The sequence below is a fragment of the Acomys minous genome, assembly GCF_964271855.1.
Source record: "Acomys minous genome assembly, chromosome: 8".
NCBI lineage: Eukaryota > Metazoa > Chordata > Mammalia > Rodentia > Muridae > Acomys > Acomys minous.
Genome location: NC_140489.1, coordinates 110,435,812 through 110,449,609, shown reverse-complemented (window position 1 = coordinate 110,449,609; position 13,798 = coordinate 110,435,812). Strand labels below are relative to the sequence as shown.

The 13,798-nt window shown below is 47.2% G+C and overlaps 1 protein-coding gene across 3 annotated transcripts in view; it reads right to left on the bottom strand.

Moving 5' to 3' along the window:
* CRIM1 (cysteine rich transmembrane BMP regulator 1) overlaps positions 1-3,253 on the bottom strand; it is a 178,200-nt gene extending 174,947 nt beyond the window's left edge. For 2 of the 3 annotated variants that reach the window (XM_084793081.1, XM_084793083.1), the window contains exon 1: positions 2,350-3,252. In XM_084793081.1, coding sequence (XP_084649207.1) covers positions 2,350-2,680 — 331 coding nt within the window. In that variant the 5' untranslated portion in view covers positions 2,681-3,252. Of the gene's footprint in view, positions 1-2,349 lie in introns of all 3 variants that reach the window. The other variant, XM_084793082.1, reaches the window with a different exon arrangement.
* Positions 3,254-13,798: the final 10,545 nt, after the last annotated feature.

Below are 13,798 nucleotides of genomic sequence, written 5' to 3'. Positions count from 1 at the left end.
AATGGGGGCACCTTCTAGATTTTGAGAGACTTGTTAAGGATTCCACTAACCCTGAAAAAGGGTTCCTCGTTTAATTTACATGTTCCATGCACTTTATATTAATGTGGAAGTATCTGAAATGCCAGACACAGTTGAATGTAACTATTGCATCATGCCAAAAAAGTGCTGCCCCTTTTACCTCGGTTTCATGGCTTTAAGATTATAGTTGATTGCTGCTTTTAGTGAAGGAAGGAAGGAAGGAGGGAGGGAGGGAAGGAGGGAGGGAGGAAAGAAGGGACAGAGGGAAGGAAGGAAAAGAGGGAGGGAGGGAGGGAAGGCGGGGAAGAGGCAAGGGAGGGGAGGGGAGGGAGGGAGCGAGGGAAGCAGGATGTGCTCATCACCTGAAAACAGGCCTGCTAAATGAAATGTTTCCAGAGAACCCTAATTGAAATAGTCATGTCAAGAAACACTTTGAAGCATGTTCAAGGCCAACACTCGGTGCACCTGGTGTTCCCAGGAGACAGGCGAGGCACGAGGGATGCATCATTTCTGAGGAATGGCAGGCTCCCTAACAAACTGCCAAAAATCATTCCATGCTGTGACAAGGGGTATTGCTGCCACAACACTTGATTACAAGTAAATGTTCCCCCAGGTATTGCCTTCACACTAGAAACACACGAAAAAACAAGCAGGGGTCACCCTCTGCAGAGCCTCCCAAAGCCCTTCTCACTGGCCTGCAGTTTCCACTGCATATTTTTACCTACGTTCCTTACAGATCTGTGGAGGCCTGGTCGAGTTATGCATTCCTTCACCGCAGCTCTCAGAGAAACATCTTCCAGTGCAAGTCATTGAGAACGACTAGAGTCAAAACACGTGCAATTCTAGGGGTCTATCCGATGACCATTCTCCCTGAGCTGAGAAACCCACGTTGTCAATGGAGACTAGGAGGGCCTTTTCTGTGCTACAGGAAAAACGAGGTCCTGCGGGAACTATCCTAAAGGAGCACGGCCCTGCACTCAGTACTGCCCACTAGCTTCCAAACCAGGAAGGCCTCCCCGATTTTCCACAACTGTCCAAACCCTTACAACCACGGGTTAAAAAAAAAAAAAAAGCAAATGCGTATGTGTATTTAAAGAGCTGCCGCGGCACTGAAGCCTTTCTTCATACACCCACTTTTGGTCTTACGGCTATCTCACCTCCTCTTCAGTATCCCAGTACAGTACAATAAACACACACACACACACACACACACACACACACAACTTCAGCTTCAGGATAAACCCAGAGGTTGGCTAAAAGCAGTGAAGGCAGAGGGCAGCTATCCTTCCTTACCAAGGGAGCCCTGCTCACTCGCAAGATACCCGGAACAGCATTGTGGGGCCAATGTCTGAGCTCTTAGTAAGCAGGGACCCCACTTTTAAGAAACAATGCAGTCCATTAGCAAAATAAAAGAACTCACTAAGTCTACCTAGACCTCAGGCCAGAGCAGGCGCCTTGAGGCAGAAGTAGCACCCCAGGCTGATGGAGGCCCACCAGGTCCAATGGTGTTTCACTATCAACGCCCCCACCCTCAGTACATCGCCAAACCGCGTCGCACGCAGCGCCGCGGTGAAGCCAGCAGAGCACAATCTGCTGTCAAACAAACAAAAAGCCATCAGCCATCAGCACCAGCACCAACACTCGGGTAGTGGCTCTTGAAAGGAAACCTCTTGTAGTGAGGCTTAACTTTTCAATCCAGGTGCAGCCCCCACCCACCCCATTTAGCCGTCCAGAAGACTAAGCCTTTGACCGTTTCCAATAGGCAAATAAATGAGTAACCACCATGTGTAACTTTGCCTGGGCTGACATATTCCGGACCTGAAATTGATTTATTACGTGAAGGAGGAGGAAGGAGGCGAAAGAAGAGCGCAAAGGAAAAAAAGAAAAAAGAAAAAAGAAAAAAGAGTCACACAGGGAGTGCAATCTGGAGCTCAGGTCTACTCTACTACCAGAAGCCGGCTGCACCGACTGCTTACAACACCCCGTGCCACACTGCGCTATGCGGGCAGGGAGGCAGGGGCGGACTCCCCGAGGGGCTCGCTAGTGCCAGCCTCCGCAGTGTACCCCGCACACGGCACTCCTGGTTGGGGCGAGGAAGGGCCACCAAGCGTTAGCCCGAATCACCGCACGTGTGCGTGCCTATGCGGGGTTTAGAGGAGCTCACCCGCGCAATCCAACCTCGCCCGCCGCTGGGCAGGCATCTAGGGCACCCTCCCCGGGACAGTGATTGTCCCCCCTCTCCGGGAGCCCTCTCTCCTCTGGGAAAAGTCATAGACAAACTTTGTTCTGCGCGGGCCAGGTGGGAGGGGGCGCGCGGCGGGGCAGCCGTACCTTCGCAGACGCCCACTTCATACTCGGTGATGGAGTCGCCATTGAGCGGGGGGCGGATGACACAGCGCAGCCCCCGGTCGCAGGCTCCATGGAGCCCATAGGCTCCACCGCAGCTCTCGTTCCTCTGGCGGGCGCACATGTAGCAGCAGCCGCAGACACCCGGCACGATGCTCCCCGGGCAGCTCCGAGGCTCCTCGCACTTGGACTCGTCACAGGGCAGGCAGACCAGCGCCCGGGTGCCTGAGCGCGCCAGCAGCAGCAGCAGCCCCAGCAGCGAGACCGAGAGGTGCCCGCAGCCGGCCAGCCCCCTGCCCCCCGCCACCAAGTACATCCTCCTGTGCCGCCGCCTCCTCCTCGCAGCCGGGCCGGGAGCGGGGCGGGCGCCCTCCCCTGCGCGGGGCACACGCGCCGCCGCCGCACCCACCCGCAGCCCGCGGTCCTCGTGCCCCCCTAGGGGCCCCCGGGGCGCTCCTCCCCTCGCGGGGCAAGGCCCCCGCCGCCCCTGCGGGCCGCGCCGACCCGGAGCCCACGAGCGTTGGCGCCAGCGGCAGCGGTGGCGGGTGGCTTTCCCTCCTCCTCCTTCTCCTCCCGGGCGGGAGGGGGAAAAGAGGAAAAAAAGTTTCCTCCCGGCGGCTCCGGTTCAACCCAAACTTCTGGCGGCGGCGGTGGCTGCGCTCCGCTCCGGAGCAGGGCTGGTGGGTCCTTCTGGTCCTCCGCTACGCTCCTTGATGGCCGGGTAAAGACAACGGCAGCGCAGCCTCCGGGCCGGTCCCCGCCTCCCGAGCCGCCGAGTGGGCGCGGTAGCACAGCAGAAGGTCCGTAGCGTCCGCTCCGTGCGCCCGGCTCGCCTCTCTCCCGCGCCGCTCCTCCGGGCGCTTGTTTATGGCTGGAGCCTCCGCCGCTCCGGCTGCGCCCTCCCCCATCCTACCTCATCGCCCCCCCCCCCAACCTCCGCCCTCCCCGCGCCGCGCGCTGCTCATTGGCTGCCCCCCCACCCTCGGGCCGGCCGGCCCCCTCCCCTCCCCCTCGCCTCCCTCCGGGGCTGCCCGGGCCCTTCCTCCCTCCACGCCTCCTCCTCCTCCCCCTCTCCTTCCTCCGCAGCCCGGCGTACCGAGCCGGCCCTGCGGCCGATCATCTGGGCTCCGGGCCCGGCCCTGCGAGCGCGCTGTGGCTGGGGATCAGAGACAGTCGTAGGGACGCGAGCCCCGGCCGGCACCGGGCCACGAGGGGGCTAGCCTTGGAGCACCCAGGGCGGGACGGCTGCACCTCGGGGTGGTAGTTTTGAGTTCAGAGAGTGGCGGGGATCCTAGCCAGTGCGATTGCTGCAGCTAGGCTAGGCACTGGCCGGATCGAACCCAAGGAAAGGGAAGCCAAAGCGTGGAATTTCCGCAAACTGGACGAGAATCCATCTTCCACTCGAGCTGGGAATAGACTTTGTAAAAGATATTATGTAATGGAGTCTCGGGAAGCCCCAGACGTCTCCAGCGAAACTGCTGGTGGGTTTGAGTGCTTTAAAAGGTCTAGGTAAATATTCTGAGCCTGGGCAGTGTTGGGGAGGGCTACAGCTTGAGTTGAATTTTAAAGATCCACATTCTGTATGTCTGTGCGGAGGTGCTGTATCATGGGAGGGGTGAGTGGAAAGGAAAAGAACTGAATCCTCCTCTCTGGAGTAAGGCTCAGTACTGGATTACAAGTCTTGACATGACGCTAGACTGGAAGAGCCTATACACCCTTACATGCATGCCACCTGACGCTGCCGTTTTGTCTTTGAGGCTAGGGAGCAAAAGAGGTGGGCTTTCCTTCCCCTCCTCCCATTTTTCTTCTTTAAAAGATTTATCGTGAGAGAAGATGGGTGGTAAAATATTCTTTGTGAAGAGCCAAGAAACAGCGGAAGAGGAGCTCTGTGCATGTGGAGGCTTTCTCTGCAATAGATCTCAGAGAAGATTCTCCCAGTGATGGCTGTGATCACTGGTCAGGAGAGAAACTATGGTCCTCCCTCTCGTCGTTTTCTTAGCGACCCCTCACAAGGCTATAAATAAAATACATCAGCACCCACACCCACACCCACACCCACACACCCCAAAGTGATTTGGATCGTTATGTAAAACAGGCCCGGTGCTGGTGCAGGTGTGAAGGGGGCTTGGCTGGCTGACATGGTCTTGCTGCAGATAGGTGGCAGCCAGTTAGATCAGGGACATCATGACTAATGAACCAAATGTTACTGGCACCAGTGTAAGGAGAAAGGACACAAAGATGCCTTTGGAATCTCGTTTATGGGACAGAGTTGCACTTACGGTGAATATTTTGGTTTAACCATGGCAGTCCTCAACAACAAAAAAACCAAAGTCATCAGTGCAATATTCTATTAATGACACCAGAAAACTGTAAACATTTATACTGAAGAGAGGAACTGTCACCATCGTTATACTGACTGTTGAAGAAGGAGAGCACAGGGAAATTTCAATACTGGAAACTGAGAGTGAGCACCCCACATTCTTGGGGTTTATCAACTGCTGTAGAAAGTGACTATTCTCCAGGCATTTATGGCACATTTTACATGGTCTAACTAGAACCTCTCCAAAAGTCCTCATACCCCCCTATAGTCCTACCAAAAATAAAAGGGGTGGGGGGTGCGTGGTGGTGAAGCCATTTTCAACTTGCTAGGTTTTCTTTTAGCAAAACCAAATACTAAAGCACATAATAAATGTTTATGTCTTGTTGCCCAACGAGACACCGGCACTTCACAATGGAATTTGCCAACAAACTGTCGTCATTGGACCTTGTTAAAACATCCCGTCCACCCCTGCAGAGGTTATCTGAACTACTCTTCAAATGCAAGAATGAAGACATTATTAAAAACATAGCAGATAACGTTGTTAGACTCAGGAAAAGCCAAGGTCAGGAAACCAAAAAGAGGCAAAAGTGCAAAGACATTGTAGTTTGAAAGGGGTATGCTAACCTTTGCCTAAAGTTTCTTTCTTTCTTTCTTTCTTTCTTTCTTTCTTTCTTTCTTTCTTTTTTTGTGTGCTTGTTTTTCTTCCCCTTTAGAGAAATAGATTAAGGATTGGGAAACACTGCATACTGGCAAAACAATAATATGGAGGCCACTACGCATCCTTCTTGAGACTTTATAGGTAGACAAACTTAGAGGATAAAGAGATATAAAGAAGGAAAGACTGACAACACTAGCTCAAAAGGAGGTAGTTATATGCCATAGAAGTGAACAGGACTGTTATAGCAAGTGAGAAGAACCCTAAAGCTCTACCAGATTATCCGAGTCCAGCGTGTGAGTGAGGAGGATCTCAGTTAAAGCATTTCTTTCCTGGGAACCAGCAAGGTATAATAGGGTGCCTGGAAGCTGAGGCAATGCCAGTATGTAAGAGATTCTGTTATCTTCGGTAACCAGACTAAGGGTGAAGAACGAGAGCAGCTCAGCTTAACATAATAATAATTGGGTACCAAGTTAGAAAGTAGGATGGGAAAGGTTACAAGGGCCATGAAAGACATTTAAAAATATAAAACTCAGGCCTCGCATGGAATGTGGTTTATTGCCTCCTTCTCTGAGAACCTGTAAGCACACTACCTTATTCTGCAGCATTGCAAAGCGCCTCCGATTGCAGTGTTGATCGTGTTATAGCACAGTTATTAAACAACTCTAAACTCAGGTTGTCAGCTCATGGAGGAATCCATACTTGCGTGAGTTGAAAAAGAAAAGAATCACATGTGAAAAGACACTTGGCTATTTCGTCTGACCCACCTCTTTGGGTTGTAGTAAACATCTCTAAACTAAGCGCTCACGAAAGGCATGGTTCAGGAAGGAAAGTGTCCTACAGCCTGGAGGAGTGGAGGCAAGGACAGCCTGGAAGCCACAGGAAGCCTGGAGGGAAGAGGCAGTCCGCCCTCTATTGGCCACTGCGCAGCTTGGATGAGAATAGGCGTCACTGTGAAAATCCAAGTGCCCAGTTGGGGGCCTAGCCGACTGGAAGAGTGAGTGCAGGAGACAGAAATACTAAGAGAGCCTCCCAGCCCTACTCAGGGTGTGGCCAACCTTTCCTACTGGAGTCACACTCTCTGGGATGTGCATGCTGTTTACGTGTCCCTGGAATGGAAAGGAAAAAATGTAGACACTGTCTTTTGAGTAGGATACATGCATTATTCGAATAGAGTTATTGAAGGAAAAAAATCTGTTATTTAAAAAAACGTGTACGTATTGCAGAAAACCATGACAACAACCATGGGTCAGGCTACATTTATCCTAGTCCTCTCTCCTTGAGCCCCAGCTGGGTTTACCAATATAAGGATGCTCACCAAGCCTAGGATCAGATCATCTCAGCAGTAAAGATAAACTCCTAGATTGACAGCTCAGCCACCTACTTTTCCACTCTTGATCTGAAGCCTGGGCCATACTGTCACCATCTAGTTTGTCATGTGTAAGGGAGTTCTTGTCACATCTACTTTGCCAGTGAATAGCAGCTGCTCCAGAGACACTCTCTGGGTAGCAAGGCCTGTGCTCAGAACATGGGTTCTTTTTTAAGTTTCCACCAAATCCTTGTTCTTTCTTATGTACAAGTTCAAACAGATGTTTCTGCTTTCCGGAAGCAGTTCTCTCCTCTGTAAAGTGGGCGCTGGAATACCAACATTACAGGGTGTTGTATAGGGAGACGCACAGTCTCCTCGTCTGCTTTTGTTGTGAGAATCTCACGGAGTGCCTTGCTAAGTTTTAAGCTTGAGAGGGTGACTCATCCAGGATGGGGCAGAGAGGGAATGAGAAAAAGACAAATACCCAGCTACATAGAAAAGTGGGGATCACGTGAACTGGGTTCCCTATGTAGACGCTGCAGACCCTTGGAAGCTTGGGCTGCAACCTGAGGGCTGAGGAGCAGCCACAGTGGGTGTTTTCCACACGCAGGGTCAGCATCTGCACATGGGTTGAGGGATACTTTGCCATCCCTCCGAGCCTCACCTGGGGAAGCCTTTGCCACCCACATGGGTCTGAGGCATTGGTCTCTAACGTGGCTGTGGCCTATGTCAACAATACAACATTCCCTCAGGACTTGACTGTCTCTGAACAAGAGGGAGTCCCAACCGACTAGTTTCTAGCATATGTAGTTTAGTTATTTAACTTTTTACAATCATATATAGCTGCATAGTTTATTTGTTTAGTTTGCTTGCTTCTTGAGGCCAGTATATTCAGCATTTCATAGAGGTTATTTTCTTGGTCTACAAAACCTTCTAGGAGTCCAAAGCTACATCTCAGCTTTCAGTAGGGAATGGTTAAAGTTGTCTCCATTTTCTAGACAAGGAATTTTAGGCATAGAAGGCCATGTTTATAGATTACATACCTGTTTTGCTGGCAGAGCCTGTCTATTTAACTGCTTCCTACGGTTGATAGGCATGGCCAGTTGCTTTCTCAGAAATGGAGCCCCAGGGTAGATGAGTCCAAGACAGTGATGTAACCCGTAGGAAGGAACAGTAGGAAGAACAACATGGATGGGGGTCAAAGGTCCTCCCTTGTCATTGTACTTTATTTTTTAAAAAATAATTTATTCAGATTACATCCTGATTGTTATTCCCGCACTTTGATCTTCCCTTTACCCTCCTTTTGCCCTATTCCCCTCCCCTAGACCTGTGACAGAAGGGGACCTCCTCCCCCACCATATGACCACAGCCTATCAGGGCTCATCTGGATAGACTGCTTCCCCTTCCTCTGAGTGCCACCAGGCCTCCCCACCAAGGGGAAGTGGCCAAATAAGGGGCATCAGAGTTCGTGTCAGAGTCAGTCCCTACTCTCCCCACAACCATGGAGCGTGAGCTGTCCATTGGCTAGATATGAACAGGGGGTTGAGGTTTACTGCACGCAATGACCTTGGTTGGTACAGCAGTTTCTGCAGGCCCCTCTAGGTCTAGATCTGCCCTTTACCTTCGTATTAGTGCTACAGATTTAAGGGTGCCATTTTGAGGCTTTATCTGGTAATTGAGGTGCATACAGTTTTTGTTTTCTGTATCCTATGTCTTTAATAACAAGTGTGGGTTATCATCCCAAGGGAATCTCTGGGGCTAGGTGAGCCAGAATTCTCTAGTGAGAGAGTCTAAGGCTGCCAGAGCAAGTCTGAGGAAGCTCCAAGTAGGAGGTGCTATTTGGACTCAGATTTTAAGAGAGACTCTGAAGCAGGCAGTGGTGATACACACCTTTAATCCCAGCACTCGGGAGGGACATGCTGATTTCTGTGAGTTTGAGGCCATCGTGGTCTACAGAATGAATTTCAGGACAGCCAGAGCTCTTACACAGAGAAGCCTTGTCTCAAAAAACCAAACCAAACCAAGCAAAAACACATACACACAAAACCAACCCATCAACCAACCAACCAACCAACCAACCAAAACAACAACAAAAACAAAGAACCTCTGAGCTCACCAACCCCACTTGTTCAAGGATTTCTAAGACCTTGGGCTGTATGTAGATAAACATCATCTGTCTGAGGCAAGAAAAGAATGAAAAGAGAGCAGAAGACAGGAGAAGAAAGACAGAAAGAGAGAGGGGAGGGGGAAAGGGAAGGATGGAGAGAGGAGAAGAGGAGGAAAAGGAGGGGAAGAAAGAAAGAAAAAGAAACACTTGGTGTCACCATATTTTTTACAAATCTGTGAAGACTTATTTTTCTCTATAAGGATGTGAAATATAAAATAATCTGTATATCTTAGTTCATAATTTTGCTTTATTGCTCACAGCAATCTTTAGAATCAATTACTGTATCTTTTTACCATTAATGAAAATGCCACTGTGTAGGTCACATGTTCACCAATGGCATATCAACATGCTTTTAAGGTTTTTGTTTCTTTGACACTTTTTTTAAAAGGGAAACTCTTAAAGTGGAATTATCCATGGCTCAAAATTGATCATGTTTTGACATGCATTGGCAAATGGCTCTCCAGGAAAATTTAATCCACACATACTCCTTCAATCTGTGAAGAGTTACACCTTCCCAGTGTGAGGCCTATTTGAATATAAATCCAATATGATAATGTATTTTAGAATATTGATGTTTTTGTAATCATAGTCTTAATGTCATGTGAGTACTTTGTCATTTAAGATGAGAATTCCTTGCCTATTTTCTGGTAGGAAATGGAAATTTTCAATAATATCTCTGTTCCTTATCTTCATTTTGGACACACAACTAATCAACATTCCTCAACTTTCTTACCTTTACCTGGAGCCATGAAACATGGACTCTAACACATCTGGCATCAAAGGCCAAAAAGCTCTTCACCATCCTCCATGTCGCTGTATTCGCCTTCTGTTGGGTGGCCTTAAGGCTTCCCACAGAGAACTCTGAAGCACAAGGAGATTCTAACTCCATCAGGTGAATTAATTCTCTATCCTTGCATTACTACAGGAAGCAGACTTTCAGGTACACACACACACTCACACACACTCACACACACACACTCACACACACTCACACACTCACACACACTCACACATATTCACACACACACACACTCACACACACACTCACATACACTCACACACACACTCACATACACACACACACACACACACACACACACACACACACACTCTCCCATATACATGTTTCACTGAATCTCACTGAATTTTACATTGAGAGAGAAATAAGTCTCTAGTATGATAGGCTGCTGAAACTTAAAGCTTGTTTGTTTCACTAGTTGTCTTCCAAAACATAATATTTCAGTTGTTATTTAGCAATCATTGTTTACATATGCCGTTTGTTATGTGTTATTAGAAAGAAAACTCACAATTTTTATAAGTACTTACAACTAACTTAATACTTGTTTGTTGAGTATGTAATAGAAATTCAGTGCTTAAGCTGATATTTACATTTAAAATAGCTTTGCTATTATGCTTCAAGGGGACCAATAACAGTTCATTAATACTGAGACGAAATTAAGTACCGTGGAAACTTTTCACCGAAGTGAGAGCATAGCCATTTCTCTGGTGCTACATAATGAGTGATTTATTTCCCGAGCTCTCGCTGCTCATGGCTGCCTTGTGCTAACCAAAAGCCTGTGTGCTCAGAGGAGAAGACTCTTCAAACTTTGATCTCTCTCCTTTATCCAAGTCCTCCAGTCTCTACTTCATCTCCGAGCCCAGTTTGTAATAGTGCTACGTGCGTCCCTGCTTGGACACCTTGCTCACTAGTATTCTCATTTCATCAGGATCTAGAGATTGATTGAAAACTCTAAGTAAATACCTTCTTCTATTTATCACTTGAAATTAAAGCATATTTTAATATCCTGATATTGAACTCTGGGCCCATGATACCCACATTCTTTGTTATTACTTATCTTTGATAGCTTAACGTGTTTTAGTAATCATACAATCTGTATTTGGTATACTTCACAAACCTGTTCAAATTCATATTAGATTTGATAAACAAAAGGAAAATCATTAACCAAAAGCTCATTGCAAATGTATTATGGCCATGTATAAAGGATTGTTGCCCTGAAATTGGCAAGGGGGAGAAAAGCAAGATTGAGCTTGTAAGCATGAAACTATGAAGGAAGAAAATACAGGAAATAGATTCCAAAATATTTCTATCATCAGCTGGTTATTGCCAAAGATCACATCATGTTTCCCATCCAGATTTTGCCAAGCAGAATTAACTAGAGACGCCAATGCAGATGCTTTAAAAAAAGAGTGCTATTCATTTTTCTCTTAACCAGTAATTGGCTAAATCAGGACAATCAGTGATGGTGATGATGATAATGATGATGCTCTGTACCACAAAGTCATCAGATTGACTCGAGATAGAATTCTAACCTTGGTCACCATTTTCTATGTGAATTTGGGTAAGTTATTTAACCTAGATTTCATTTATTTTTACTAGTCACTGAATAAATCAGTATCTATAGGACAAGAACATATAATAGATGCTCAACAATGAAAATTTATTTCTACTTTATGTTTATCTGTGCATATTCCTTATGTTTTCAGGTGCCTGTGAGGGCCAGCAGAGGGTGATGAATCTCTTGAACTGGAGTAATAGGTAGTTATGAGCTACCTGACATGGGTGCTGGGAACCGAACCCAAATTCTCTCAAAGAGCAGCAAGCAATCTTAACCACTGAGCCATCTCTTTAGTCCCTAATGACAGCATTTTTATGATAAAATTTTTTTATCAAAAACATAATATTAGCTGGGCATGGTGGCACATACCTGTCATCCCAGCACTTGAGGAGGCAGAGGCAGGTGGATCTCTGTGAGTTTGAAGCCAGCCTGGTCTGCAAAGGGTGTCCAAGATGGCCAAGGCTACACAGAAAAACTCTGTCCTGAAAAAAATCAACAACCAACCAAACAAACAAAACCCCATAATATTATGTACTATTCAATGAATGCTTTCTCCATTAAAATATTGAGAATTGGGATTTGGACTACAGTTTTAGTATCGAGGAGTGTTTCTGGACCACGTGAGGATTTTCCCTTTGCTTTCCTTTATAATGTCATCTTTTCTACTCATCTCACAAGCTGGGATTTATAATTAGAGACAAGTGAGTCTTTGAAGGTAAAAGTCGAATCCTCTTTCCAAGTGACTACTCTTGACTGCAAAGATAAATGCAATGCAGGTTGCCAGGGGAGAAAAGGCATCAGCAGTCTCACTGAGCTGAGGACCCTAAGAACTACAGTACGAACCTGTAGGGTGGAATGTGTACACCGATGCAGTAGTGGCACAACTGTTATTAGAGTAACCAAACGCTCTCTGATTAGTTTTGAGGCCTACTCCATAAAAGGCAGCCCACGCCTGGTGCAGTCAATCTAGTTAAAAAATCCATGGCTTAGGTGGTCTTACACCCTGGGGGCAGAGGGACATCCTATTGTAATCTAGCTAAATTGACACATGGCCAAGCTGCCTTCCAAATATGTTTATGTTCATAGTCATAAACACATTCTATTCTCACTCTTAGTTGGAGAAGTTCCTCAGGGCAGTGAATGATGGTGAACGGAAAGATAAGTAACTCCCAAGTGATCAGCCTAAAGCAGGGCGTTCATACCATCCTCTCTAAGGTTCCAGGAGCACTGCAGACAGAAAGGAGGTCGAAAGAATAGGAGAGTGGGAAGATAGGGAGAAGATCTGTGAAATGCTGTCTTTTGGGTATGACACAGCCAATGTCTCTAAGCGGTAGTGACTAGTTGCAATGTGCCTGCACAAGTGTGGGCTTGTTACTAGATGATCATAGGCTGTGATGGGCCCACATGGCCTTCCTCGCTGAATTATTGATGGATATGGGAGAAGGGCACATACTATTTTTAGTTGTGCTCCAGTGGACAGTTTCTAACCCAAGGGCACACAGACAGCTGTGATGAGAGTCAGTGCTTCACCAAACCAGTCAAGAAGACATGAATTTGGGGAAAGGATCTATAGAGAGGAGGTGGTAATAAGGGCGGCCGGGAGGTAAGGAAAGAACGGGAGCAACATAATTAAAGCGCCCTCTACACGCGTGGAGTTGTCGCAGAACAAGCGTAATAATAAAATTAGTTAATTATTTTCCTGCGCTTGAAGAGACCACTGCCTATGACAGCCAATGGCTACATCAACGTTTTCAGCATAGCACAATGGAAGTTTATCAAATTCTGTGTACGGGAAAAACATGAAGAAAATTTAAGTTACATGTCCTCTCTCATTGAAGAAAATTTAAGTTACATGTCCTCTCTCATTGGAGGTTCTTAGCATAGCATCTTCAGATGTGAGCACATAATAATCTGGAGTAAGTGAAGAAACAAGGAAAGTGAAAACCATTGCAGGGGGAGGTGGGAGCAATAGAGAAGGGAGCAGCAGAGTACAAGCCGTCTGAAGAGGGAAATGGAAACAACAGGAAGGCTTTAATTAGCGAGTGGGGAGAAAAATACAGAAGGAGGGAGGAGGATAAAATTACAGTTAGAATTTCTGAGAAAAAAAAAAGAAGAGAAACCACACTATCTACCTAAAAACTACTTACAGTACATGTAAGTTGGTGTGTAAGTATACATATATGGTTTAAACAAAAACTTCCCATATGGTCTGACGATGATTCTTCTAAGAACCATACAATATAGCAATACCCCCCAAATCAGGCACGAGGACTCTTCTGTCATTTTAGAGCTGTTGAAGAGACTCTGAAGACATTACAGGCTATTCCTACTGCCCTTGGTTGCTGACCAGAAGTGGAAAGCAAATCCTTATTGCTGAAAGGCACCGTGCACTTTGGATACAGGGCCCAGAGGACATGAGCAGGGCCGGGCCTGAAATCCCTCCCTGAGGACTACCTTTTATATAACAGAAACCACCACAGAAGATTCCAAAGAAGAGAAGCAACCAACTTATATCGACGAACCACAACGACCACCACGGCGCTATGACCCCAAGGGTGCAGTGCTCAACAAGAGGGAATCATTCTTGGTACTGGAAACCTAGCCACCTACTCAGGGCTGGTGAAAT